The sequence below is a fragment of the Octopus sinensis genome, linkage group LG1 (assembly GCF_006345805.1).
Source record: "Octopus sinensis linkage group LG1, ASM634580v1, whole genome shotgun sequence".
Taxonomy (NCBI): domain Eukaryota; kingdom Metazoa; phylum Mollusca; class Cephalopoda; order Octopoda; family Octopodidae; genus Octopus; species Octopus sinensis.
The window spans coordinates 160,927,034-160,941,197 of record NC_042997.1 but is presented as its reverse complement, the minus strand read 5'-3'; the positions used below and the strand labels follow the sequence as shown (position 1 = coordinate 160,941,197).

At 35.4% G+C, this 14,164-nt stretch overlaps 1 protein-coding gene across 1 annotated transcript in view; it reads right to left on the bottom strand.

Moving 5' to 3' along the window:
- The window catches only part of LOC118764874, a 70,083-nt gene extending 58,318 nt beyond the window's left edge, over positions 1–11,765 (bottom strand). The window contains exons 1-2 of the mRNA XM_036506034.1: positions 11,383–11,765; positions 5,081–5,260 (exon numbers count right to left, since the gene is read on the bottom strand). Of these exons, the coding sequence (XP_036361927.1) occupies positions 5,081–5,260; positions 11,383–11,734 (532 nt within the window). The 5' untranslated portion in view covers positions 11,735–11,765. The remainder of the gene's footprint in view (positions 1–5,080; positions 5,261–11,382) is intronic.
- Positions 11,766–14,164: the final 2,399 nt, after the last annotated feature.

Below are 14,164 nucleotides of genomic sequence, written 5' to 3'. Positions count from 1 at the left end.
CTAAGTATTATTATTATTATTATTGCTTATTTAGCTTGGGTTCGAATTTATCAATAAAATTCTTTCTCTGATTTTCCTCTCGATTTCACTTGGGCTGTGTAATTTGTAGAATGGAAATATTATATATATTTCCGACCACATGTTGCTAGGTGGTTACTCAAAGGTATCTGACGGACCTCTGGGTCTCTAATCTGTTGCCGTGTACACGTGAGCGTTCTAATAGTGCGTTTCCCGTCTGACCTACATATATTCTTCACAATTTGGGCATTTGATGCAGTAAATTAAATTTCTGCTTTTGCAGTTCATATTCGCGTTTGTGAATATTTTCCCGGTTTTGTGTTTATATATTGACCGGTATGTATGAATTGGCATGTGCCAATTCATACATACCGGTCAATATATAAACACAAAAACCGGGAAAATATTCACAAACGCGAATATGAACTGCAAAAGCAGAAATTTAATTTACTGCATCAAATGCCCAAATTGTGAAGAAATATATGTCGGTCAGACGGGAAACGCACTATTAGAACGCTCACGTGTACACCGGCAACAGATTAGAGACCCAGAGGTCCTCAGATACCTTTGAGTAACCACCTAGCAACATGTGGTCGGAAAATATATATAATATTTCCATTCTACAAATACACAGCCCAAGTGAAATCGAGAGGAAAATCAGAGAAAAGAATTTTATTGATAAATTCGAACCCAAGCTAAATAAGCAAATAATAATAATAATAATACTTAGAGGTATTACTTCCACTGCTACGACCATGACCACTAACAACAACAACAATACTAAAGGTGATCAAGACGAAGATAGCAGGAAAATTATCTTATTTAGGGTTAAAGTTCTATTGCCACACCATCACCACTAGCAACATAATTAAGGTGCTGACAATGATGATGATGACAATTGAAATATAAAAATATAAAAATCTCTGACAAAGGATATTACAACATTTCTAAAAATAACCCAACAATTGCTGCTTCGGCCAGGGTCAAGATACAGGACTCTTGACATGTCCAACAAAGCGTGATGCCTAAACCAATCAGCTCAACCAACCAATCAGCTTAAGTAATTGAGTGATACTACACACTGATTGGTCAGAATACAGTTTGCAACCTAGCACTCTGGAGCCTACCCAGCTGTATTTATAGCACAGAATCAATCATCTTGCTACAGTCAAAAATTGTGAAGCATGACTGTCAACACTACTACATGAACCCGAAGATTGCAGAATTCAATGCATGAAAGTACTAGTTCAATCAGAATGAATATTTAACATTCTACTATTTCATTTTATTTATTCAATTATAATATATTATCTTATAATATATCATTATAAGATTGTAAATAAAACGTGAAAATCAGACAAGGTTGGAATTCTTTTTAATTATATATATATATATATATATATATATATATATATATATATTATATAATATATATATATATATATATATATATATATAATATATATATATACATATATATATATATATGCGTGGGGGGCGTATGGACTGGCAACGTTTGAAAATAAAATTGACAGAGTTTTAGCTATAATTCGGTAAAAGTATGCTCACAATGTTTCTATTTTCAGAGACTCAAAACTCATTTCTATGGTTTCCATGGTAATAAAAGCGTTTCAAAACAACCTGCTTGAAACAAAAGAAAACTAAAAATATACCCTTTCACATATACTGGTTTCAGTCAATGAAGTGATGCCATACCGGACAAAATCTTTTAATTATATCATAATTAAGGAATTGGAAATATGGGACTAAGCAGAAGTGATGTGGTGGGGAGAGAAGCGACTGAATTGGGGGTAAAACGTTACATCATTTGACCACGGATTTTTGCATTCTAATTTGACGATGTGGTGTAAATCGAATTCAAAATTTGATTTCTCATCCTGCTAGTGTCGATAAAATAACTAGTAGTATTCTACAAGTGTCGATTTTATAGATTTTGTTTTGAGCAAATAACAGAAATCAGCATATCTAGATACTCGGAAACTAGTGGGCTATCGAAGTAGGCGAGAACAATATTTATACAAGATATGCATGGAAAAAATATAATCGTCTAATAACTTTTACTGTGTATGATTTTCCCATTGTCAATAAATGAGATGATTATATTAAAAGACGGAGAACAGAATAGATCTTCTTTATAAAAGAAAATAATGCTTTTGCTTTTCTAAATTTGCTAAAGTACAGCAAATGTTTGTATCAATTACATTCCTTAAATTTTACAATAATGCAGAGTTACCATAACGCTTTAATAAAGTTGTACCTAGCTGTAAAATGTTCATTCCAAAGAGAATAATCAGCAATGTATTTCAATATAGAATTATAAATTATAAGACAATCAAATATTTACGATATAATCATTTTTTAAAGCTTAATGCAACGTACAGCTTTAGAAATGTATTATTACATGGAAAAATGCGAGCATGAAAAGTAATATTCTTAAGATTATAAGCCTGGAAAAGTACAGAACAAGTTATTACACCTATAAAAGTATAGGACAAACTATAACTTCAAGTAAAGTAAAGAATAATAAACTTTTTACTTAAAATATTGCAGCAAAAAAATGTCAGTTCTTCTAATTTATCAATCTTTACAGTTCTCAAATTTTAAATTTATCATACAAAACAAACTGTTCAGCTAATTTGTAAGTTTGTCTAATTAGTCACTTTTTTCTGTATTTAAGCCAAATTCTACTTAAATAAGTATAGAGTTATTTGTAAACTATAATAAAATATTTTCTAATATTCAATTTTAATTTTAGCTGCAATATTTTAAGTAAAAAGTTTCTTATTTTTCACTTTACTTGAAGAAATAGTTTGTTCTGTACTTTTACAGGTGTAATAACCTGTCCTGTACTTTTCCAGGTTTATAATCTTAAGAATATTACTTTTCCTGTGCGCATTTTTCCATGTAATCCATGATTTTTCCAGGTATTGCTGTTATAAGATAATTAATAATGTGTCAATTAATAATTTAGGATTTTACCTTATAAAATACTGGGTAGGGGGAATCATTGGTTGCTATTTTTAGCGTGTCGAGCGACTAAGTAGAGGCTCTTTCATTGGTCTGATTGTGTGATGATATTTTTTACATATATATGTATAACATGCATATATATCATCGTCAGAAGTTAGAGAATAAATCAAAAGCTGAGTTTCGTGTATTGGCACTTATCAAACACAAATTTGTCCATTGTCACTCTGTAACTTGTGACGAGTGAGGGCGCGTGGCTTAGTGGTTAGGGCATTCGGCTCATGATCGTAAGGTTGTGAGTTCGATTCCCGGCGACGCGTTGTGTCCTTGAGCAAGACACTTTATTTCACGTTGCTCCAGTCCACTCAGCTGGCAAAAATGAGTTGTACTTGTATTTCAAAGGGTCAGCCTTGTCACTCTCTGTGTCACGCTGATTATCCCCGAGAACTACGTTAAGGGTACACGTGTCTGTGGAATGCTCAGCCATTTGCACGTTAATTTCACGAGCAAGCTGTTCCGTTGATCGTATCACCTGGGACCCTCGTCGTCGTAACCGGCGGAGTCTTTAACTTGTGACGAAATAACTTCTAAAATACAAAATTTTGTCAAAAACGTTAAGAATAAACCCTGTTGTACGTGACACATTGTTCTAGTATCGGAAAAAAATCTGTACGTCAAATTGACTAGATCCGAAATCGACCTCGGCGGAATTTGAACTCAAAATGTAAACACAGGTGAAATACCGTTCAGCATGTCACCAGGCGCGCTAACGTTTCTGCTAGCTCGCTGCCTTGGGCAGGAAGCATTCATTTTAGTAATATATTCTTTATTCTTATTGCTAAGCGTTACTTCCTTACTCTCTTACTGACACGATTTATCGTGGCATTTCACCCCATAACTTTCCTTCTACTAACTTTTGTTCAATGCGACTAACAATTCTGAATCCTGCATACATTTTTCTACCATTTAAGCCTAAGAAAAGAATAATTTTATTTTAAAATTAAAAAGTTTATGTTAATTGAAGGGGAATTACTGCCCCCCCCCCTTGAGGTCGCAGATTTTTTTATGTAACTTTTTTTCTACTAATACAAATCTCAAACTATTTATACCAAAGTGTAACTGAGGAGGTGTCTTCTTTAAAACTGTTAACAGTTTGCAATTTAGTTGAGAACTGAATTAATGGTGGAGCTTGGAAGCTGCTGCGATTGACGAAAAAGTGGACTTCAGAATATATTCAACCATTACCGTGGTTGAATGATTTATGTGTAGTAGTATTTATGTTAGGATTGAAGACAGCAGAATTTGCTTCAGGTGGTTGTGGATCGGGTCGTTTGAGCCCTGGAAAAGGAAGTGCTCGCAAGGATGGTGTTGACTAGGCACAATCTTGGGATTGGCCAACACTAGCTGGCTAAATCATTTTACCCGGCTTGCTAATGATCTTGCCAACTCGTAGCTTTGCTGTCATTTTTTGATATTGATTTCAAATTTTGGCGTAAGGCCAGCAATTTCAGGTGGAGGAGGTAAGTTGATTATATCAACCCCAGTCTTCAATTGGTACTTATTTTATAGAACAATGTTTTATCTGCAGCACAATATTAAGCCTAGTATTCCCGAAATACCTAGTATTCCCGAAATACCTAGTATTCCCAAAATATTAGGTGCAAGACATAAAACAAGATCTAAAATAATTGTTTACTTGAATACTTTTTAAAGGCAAAGACATTTTCTTTTGAAACGTATTGACAATAAATAATGACATAATTTAATTCTTTAAATATATATGTATGAATTTAAATGACTAAACTTGCTATATTCTCTATAACTTCTATATTTTATCATCGTAAAAGACTTAAATTCTTCAGATAGCAGACAATAATATCAAAGGAAAATTATAACAATGTTAAAAAATAGTAAAAATTTAACGTATGTATATCATTAAATAGTTATCGCTTATTATATTAGATACAGCTTTAAGTGTATGTGTGTCAGAGAGAGAGAGAGAGGCGGGGGAGAAGTGCATATGTGTGTTTGTGTTTATGAGTATGCGTTTGTGTATAAAATGTATATTACTCACTCGATCCTATTAGTGTTCTGAGATAGTCGTTCACTTCCAAATTTTTAATGTGGATAAGTCGTCCCCGATCGTTATTGCAATTGTCAGCGGCTTCAGCCCATGTAACTTCCTTAGAACCTATTTGAAAGCATAATCTAAATTCTGGTCGATAAATGTAGCCGGCTGACGTCGGACATTCAGCTATAGGAAGACAAGAAAATATATCTCATGTGTTAGATCATTTCGAAAAGTATTCATTTATGTTAATTTCAGGTCACTATTAGCTATTGACTGACTTATCTTCTCTTAACCAGTACACCTCAATTGAAAATTATTTGTAACTGCACTGTGGCAATTAGAATTCACACACACACTTCACTTCAGTTTTGGTTTTGCACACACAATAAATCTCATTCTAGAATTTTCTTTTCTAGAGCAATCTCTCCAACACCCATGTGACAATTTATTTATTCATCAAAATTCAACAAGACAAGGTGACCAGACGATAATCCAGTCATCGAGGTTATAAATGTAAACTAATAAGCTAGTGCTAAACTCACCTATTTTCATACTTCTCACCTCATACGCGGCTCCTGCAGAAGGTAATAGCGAACTTCTGCTGTCTCTTCCGCCACAACTTTCTCTCATTCTTTCCTCCTGCACGTAGCAGCTCACCTGCGACGGACCGGCGTCCTGTCCAGTGGGGAACCTATACGCAAATGAAACCGGAAAACCGGCCCTTATGAGCCAAGCATGGCTAGCGAAGGAACAAGCATGCAGACCTTACTTCTTACAAGACATACTTATGACTAAAATGTCTTGAAATTTCGTTATACGCCATAATGTTGTTCTAATTTCTAGTATAATTTCTAACTATTGCTGATTGAGAAACTTCCATTAAAGTGATGATCATTTATGGACTTCAATTTCTCACCAATCATCTTGATTAGAAAATTCTCAACAAGACGTTTGCCTATTTCTAGCATGTGAAATAACCTAGATGACGCTTCAGGACAACTTTTGAAGTTTCATAATACCCTAACATTGACTCTGAGCACGAAGATATATTAATATCTCGGCCACAATAATCTATCTGAAGACTAAAAGACTCACAGAAAAAGCTCATAGGGTTTTACTTGTAAAAGAAAACAGTAGTGAAAGTCTGCTGGCGGCAACTGAACTGGCATAGTGTGTGGGTAGATTATTAAAAGGAAACATTACAGTGTACCGAATTCGTGGATAATTGTATGAACGGGGATGTAGAATAATCAAAGTTTTTAACTCTGATAGAAAATAGAGAACAAGTGTGGTGTTAACTCATCAGGACGGTTCCCTATAACCAGTACCGTTTGTATAAAAATGAAAATATTTCAAAGTGATTCTTTCCTATCATTTGGATTCTGAGTGAATCCAAACTTATTAAAAGTAGCAATAATTGATGCATATTCAAAGGGACCAAAGTGAACCACTCTCTATATACTTATTAGAAGTTATACCGAGACCAACGAACGACAGAGATTTTCACTCGACGCTCTCATGTCAAGACCTGGAATATAAACATTCGTGCAAACACACACACGCTTTTTCCCGTATATCTATTTTTTTAGTTGGTTTAAATGCATTTTGTGTTCTCATTTTTCGCCTCTTATCATATGACATTTTGCCTATTCCTTTTGTTACTTCTCCGTCTTCTCAACCTTGTCTTCCATTCTTATATATTTTGATAAACACTTTGGCACCGATATTAAATGACTTTGTCATATTTTAGTGATTTCCCTATTTTTTGTCTTACAAGTAGCAGCTTGTGGAAAATTGACTTTATTTTCCGAACAAACATTAATCCTGCAGGCGATTTGCCTGAAAAGCATTTTGGTTTGGTGTTATCCTATAAGCCCTTAAGAATTGCGTCAAGGACGCGTCATCGACTAGTACGTTTCTTGATTTCCTTAATGCTCTTTTAAATGTATCTACGAACTTTTCAGCTTGCCCGTTAGACCTTGGGTGATACAGAGGAGTAGAAATATGTTCAACTGAGAACATGGAGCTGGATGCATAAGCTGACAAAAGAAAGAACTGATGCACATAGATACGAAGACAAGAAAAATGTTGACAGTGCCCGGAGCCTTCCACTCTAAGAGTGAATCCGATAGGCTGTACTTGTCCAGAAGAAGGTGTGGGAGAGGTTTGATCAGTTGCCAGGATTGTATCGAAATAGAGAAAAACAACTTAGGATGGTAGATAAAAGATACCGTGAGACAATTGCTGAAACATGTAAAGTCTGGCGGCATTAAAACTGAAAATTGTATGAAGAAAGGAAAGCTTAACGTGGAAAAGAACAGAAAAAGAAACAGCGTGGAAGGAAAAGAAAGTGTAGGGTTAGTTTGCAAGAGGTACGAATACTGAGACGGATACAGAGAACCGTTGGCTATGGGTGAGAAGAAGTGACCTGAAGATAAAGACAGAAGCACTTATAAGCGCAGAACAAGAACAAGCGTTAAGAACTAACCATGCGGAGTGCTGAATCGACTATACTCCCATCAGCTGGCAGAAACGTTAGCACGCCGGGCGAAATGCTTAGCGGTATTTCGTCTGTCGTTACGTTCTGAGTTCAAATTCCGCCGAGGACGACTTTGCCTTTCATCCTCTCGGGGTCGATAAATAAAGTACCAGTTTCGCACTGGGTCGATGTAATCGACTTAATCCCTTTGTTTGTCCCCTCTATGTTTAGCCCTTGTGGGTAGTAAAGAAATATATACTCCCATCAGCGACAACTGAAGAATGTATGGGAGAGTGAAGAAACGATATGGCACATCGTTGGCGAATGCCCGAAATTGGCACAACGTAAATACAAAAGACAACATGACGATGTGTCGGGAACGATCCATTGGGAGTTCTGTTTAAACCACGGCCTACAAAGAACCAAGACATATTATGAGCAAACCCCAGAAGAAATCACCGAGAATGAAGATTGCAGAATCCTCTGGGATGCAATGATTGCGTGCGATCACCTAAACAGACATTGGAAACCGGATGAATAAAAAAGAAGAAAAAGAACTTGCATGATAATCGACATAGTATGTCCTAGTGATAATAGGATCAAAGAGAAAGAAGAAAAACTGAACAACTACGATGATTTGAAGTGGTAAATACGAAGGCTGTGGTCAATGAGGAGTACAGACATGATATCAATAGTAAATGGCGCACTTGGAAGCGCTCAACTACCAGCATGGCTAAAAACACTGGTACAAATGTAAAAGTAAAATACCTATAAAAATCAGCCTTTTTGGAACTGCAAGAATTCTTCGCAAAGTACTTGAAGTATGACCAGTAAAAAAGTGTCAACTTAGTCTGCTGGCTGCGGGCAGCCTGACACTTTCCATCATATCCAGCATTCTCAGTTTCCATCAAATAATAATAATAATAATAATAATAATAATAATAATAATAATAATAATAATAATAATAACAATAATACTTTATTGGTCATAACGATTGAACACAAAACATAATGGACAATCCACAGACGAAGGGCAGTGAGGTTATACGTTTAAGCAGCAAAACACAACAATTAACAAGGAAAATTACACAACAATATATAATTCCCCAATGGTGGGGGGGGCATCGTGAGGTAACCAAAGCAATCTCATCCACTTTGGGTCCCTAGCACCAAGGCACCTGTCTCTTCAGGTGCCGAACTGCAAGCCCACTGATTTCTCCAGGTTAATCATTGCTCCTGTCACTGTTTCGTATTCCCTTAGGGTAGGGCCGAACATCTCTATTTCAGAGACATCCGACACTTTCACGGTGACATCGGCCGCATACGCTGACACGCCTCTTCTGCATCCTAGCTTGCGCGGGATGCCCCTCAAAATATCTAGCTTCAGCAGTAATAGCTCGAGTGACAGTACGTAGAGAAGGGGGGAGAGTGGGCATCCTTGACGGACCGAATGGGCGATGTTATACGATTCCGACAGTTGGCTATTTACCTTGACCACCGAACATATCTATATGCTTAAATACAGAAATTAAAAAATATTAAATAAAAAAATGAAAAAACAAAAAAAGTGCATGTGTATGCACTTAAAAAATTTGTTTTTTTTTAATTTTTTAATTTTTATTTTTTATTTCTGTATGTAAGCATATAGATATGTAAATAAACATATCAATATACAGACGGATAGGTATATAGACTATATGAACAGACACAGGGGAAGACACAGATCCACACATATAAAGATGCACATCCATACATACAAACATGGTACATAGTTGCATAACACACACACACACACACAGACATGCACAAACAAGGAGACAAACAGAGGTGCATACATATACAAACACATGCTCACAAACACATACATAGAAAATACACAAACACGGACATGCAAGCACATAAATATGCAGGATACGTACATACAGATGCACACACATACATATATACATATGCATACACACACATATATATATATATATATACATACATATGCAAACACACACATACATACATACGTGCATGCATGCATGTATAGGCACACACACAATGACCCACACACACGTGCACAAACATACAAAAGGGAACGCAGTGTGAATAACAGACACAGTCAAAACTATTGAAAAGGTTGCAAGACGCAACGAAAATTTTAGGAAAATAAAAATAAGAAAAACGTGGAAATTTTACCGGTGAGTGTGTTACATAATAAGGCACAAAAAGAAAATGACTCTCCCCAGACACAATAGAATATGCTTCAACACACGAACTCATATAAAGAATCTTGCAAACCAAATCCCAAAACGAAAAATGATAATAATAATAATAATAATAATAATAATAATAATAATAATAACAATAACAACAACAACAACAACAACAACAATAACAATAATAATAATAATAATAATAATAATAATAATAATAATAATCCAAGGCCATGAGCTGTTAGTCTCGATATGAGATCACCATGTTGCGCGCATATGGCTGTGATGCATGTGCCTGGTGTACCCTTATCAGACGAGTAGTCATGATATGAATTCTGGGCTTTGTATATTTCCCCTTAGTGTCACGTTGAGGGCATGCACTGCTCTCTCACTCAACAATAGTAAAAATACTTGATCCAGCTTGATCTAGTTTGAACTTACGTACAAAACCACCACAATCGGACTGGCCAAATACCTTGAAACAACCAACGATTGGATGCTAAAACTTGTTGAAAAACATGAAAGATCGACAAAACTTCACTCTATTCTGAAAGAGAGATTGATCGGGTTGAAGGAAATGCGCCAACTGCTGCCGCAAAGAAAATAAAATTAATTGCAAAGACAAAAGCACATGAAAAATTAGCTAGCAGATGGGAACAGAACTTCTGCATGTCAAGTATGTGGCCCCTAGCAAACAAGGTGATGTCGACCAGAAACACACGCATCAATGGTTACGAAGCTCAGGGCTAAAAGCAGAGAGTGAAAGTTTCATATTAGCTGCTCAAGACCAAAGCTTATTAACCCAGAACTACCAAGCCAATGTGATAAAAAACGGAGATGACCCAAAATACCGATTCTGTAAAGATGAGACTGAAATTATAGACCACCTAATCTCAGGGTGTAGACTCTTAACACCTGTAGAATATAAAGCAAGACATGACACAGTCGGCCAGTATTTACACTGGACAATGTGTCGGCATTATAAAATCAAAACCACTGACAAATGGTACAAACACCATCCTGAAGCTGTGACTTAGGGAGAAAATGTGTCGATTCTCTGGGACTTCCTCGTACCGACAAAACTATAAAAGCTAATAAACCGGATAATATTATAAAAGATCAGACGAAAAAGGTGTGTTTATTAATTGACATGAGTATTCCTTGTGCTCACAATATAGCGGCGAAAGAATTTGTCTAGATCAGTAAATATATAGACTTACTAATACAAATTGAAAAAATGTAGCATCTCGAGGCGACTACAGTACCAGTGATTGTAGGAATGATAAAAAAAAAAGGTGCTGAAACCTATTTGAAAATGATACCAGGCTTACCATCCCTACAGAAGGTGCAACATATCGTGTTAACTGGAACTACTCATGTACTGAGAAGAGTATTACCGCTGTGAAAATAACATCCATTCATTCATGAATTTATTTATTCATTAATTTTTTTAATACATATTTTACCTATGAATTTGCGTGTGTAATCTGGGAATGCATACAATGAGCTTATCTGCCCTAGGTGTACGGAAAACACTCGGTGAGAAATGGAAGAAAATTTGAAGAAAGAAGGAAAATAAATAATAATAAACACAACGCATACACTAGGAAAAGAAAACTACTTACAAGCTTGAAGCACGGTGTAAATACTATTTGCCGGAATGTCGATGAATGATGAGGTACCAGGTAATTGCTTGATTTTACGCACGATGCATACTTCATCGGAAACGCTGTAAATGATCATACCACATTTAGAAAATGTCATACAAATAGAAAAGCACTCAGTTTCTGATCTGATGTTTGACATTTGAATTAATTTATCAGCTTCTGGAATGGCAGTTACAGGAGGTGGAACACGAGTGCCATAATATTCTCTAAAATTTACATTACTGCCAATGCACATTTGGAATAATAGTATAGAGAAAATATTGAGAAGAGGTGTTTTTCGAGTGAAGTGACGAATTGCGAAACAATACATATTTGTTTGTTATACAATTACAAATAGTACTTTAAACATTTACAAGTCAGGAACCAATTATGACTTGCCATACATAAAAGTTCTCTTGTTACGTTTATTGCTCACAGAAATTCCCTCCTGTTTTTTTTTCTTTCCTTTTCATTCAAGAGAAACTTTTTCTGCAAACATATGGAATAGTGACACTCTTTTCATGAGTTTCTTCTCCGTAATGCACAATATTTTTTAATTGTGAGTATATATATATATATATATATATATATATATATATATATATATTCATGTATACACCCACACATACATGTGCGTGAACAAACAAGCACAAACACTCATACGCACAGACAAGTTTATACCTGTAGTATCGAAGATAGAGCCAATCAGATGACTGTTCTATCGATCTCTGAGATCAAACACACACATCTGTATTCAATGTAATATCGGTAGAAAAAATATTTAATATATATAAAAGTAAGGTTGTGTGTCTGTCTCCTACGATTTAGATTCCTAACTACTCCCACATTTTGCGGTGCAGTTTAACCAAAACCGGGTATCTTATAGTCGTGATTCATATCGAGCCCTTCTTGGTATTAGCGCGCGTCTACGATGAGTCTACGATTTTTAAAATAATTTACCATCATTTTTTTCCATTTTAATGCATTTTTTCGCTATTATATAAGGGAAGTAACTCTCTAAAAATGTCTACGATGAGTCAACGATTTAAAAAAAATTTACCATAATTTATTTTCCATTTTTAATGCATTTTTTACTATTTTTTGGCTATAACTCTCTAAAAATGCTTTATAGTTATTTCCCTTACAAACCCAAGCAACGCCGGGCGATACTGCTAGTTTAATATATAACGCTTTCTAATACATTTTCCTCTCTTTCTCTCTATCTATATCTGTACTGTAATGTATCGAGCCCTAACTTATCTCCTGCTCTTTCTCTAAGTGCCTGTATGAGTGCGCGCATGTATGTCGGTGGTGAATATATTTGTGTGAATACAGTAATGGAAACGGAGAGTGTCGATGGCGATTGACGTTCCCCTACTTCTCAGCACGTGGTTGTGGGAGCTTATAGCTTCTAACACACCGTTTCTTAACCTCATGCTCGCGGATCATAGCATATTTCGTGTGCCTAAAAACCTACTCCCATTACCTCATCACTCTGTGTATGTGTATATTGTGTGTGTATGAGTGTGTTGGGATCTTTTCATTTTGAAAGCCAGATTTTCCTAGTTAACTAAACAATTTGAAACTTCGTATACTGGTAGAATGTGTCAAAAGAAAACATAATTGTAAGCCAAAATGAAAACGGAATTGTAATTTCTAAGTTTAACGTTGTTTAATAATTCGAATTTTAACCAATGATATTCTTTCTTTCGACTTCATATCATTTACTGCCTCTCAAAATATTGTTACTGTGACGTAAATAGCTATTTTGAGACGTAGTTAACGTAAACATAAAATGTAAACATCCGCTTATCGTAACTAAACACTTTCAAACTTCGTGGAGTATATATAAAATTTGTGCAGATCCTAAATAGCTAAATTCTTTTTGAAAGTCTTAGTATATATAAAATGAGTGTTTAAATTATTTTCCATTGTTTGCATTGCTTACACACACACACACACACACACACACACACACACACACATACATACATACACACATACTAAAATTACATCGTTGGAGCAGTAATTTATTTATGTATTTTTTGTTATACAATTTATTTTTAAGCTGAATCCTTATCCTGCCATTAACCTCTTTCTTATAAAATAGTTGAAGAATCTGGGGTGTAGGAATTGGGCCAGTATTGGAACTTTTAACTTCTTGCTCTCTATCTTATGATCTCCGAAATTTAAGAATCTTGTGTTAACTGGGCTCTTATTATTTACTCTGACTCTGCCACCACCTCAATGCAAAGACTATCAATATCAGAATCATCTTCACAACCACCACTACAACCATTACTACAACCTCCAATGCCACCACCACAACCATCTTCTGCAACCACAACCCCAAGATCAATACCAGCATCATATTCAAAATCACCAATTTCACCACCACTACACTCTGCAATGTCTTCAACACTACCATCCATGAGACATCCTAACATAATCAATGCTACTACTACTATCATCATCATTATCATCATCATCCACTGCCGCCACCACCACCACCACCACCACCACTGCCATGATAACCACATCTACCACAGCTTTTTGCTTACTGCTTACCCACTCACAAAATAGCTGTCTACGTCACAGTAACACTATGCAGCTAATAATTTCAAATGAAAACAGACAATACGATTGGTTAAAATTCGCAGATTTAAACTACGTATAAACTTATAAAATACATTTTTGTAAAAAAAACTAGTTGAAATTATTGTTTTCTTTTGACACATTCTACCAGTATACGAAGTATACG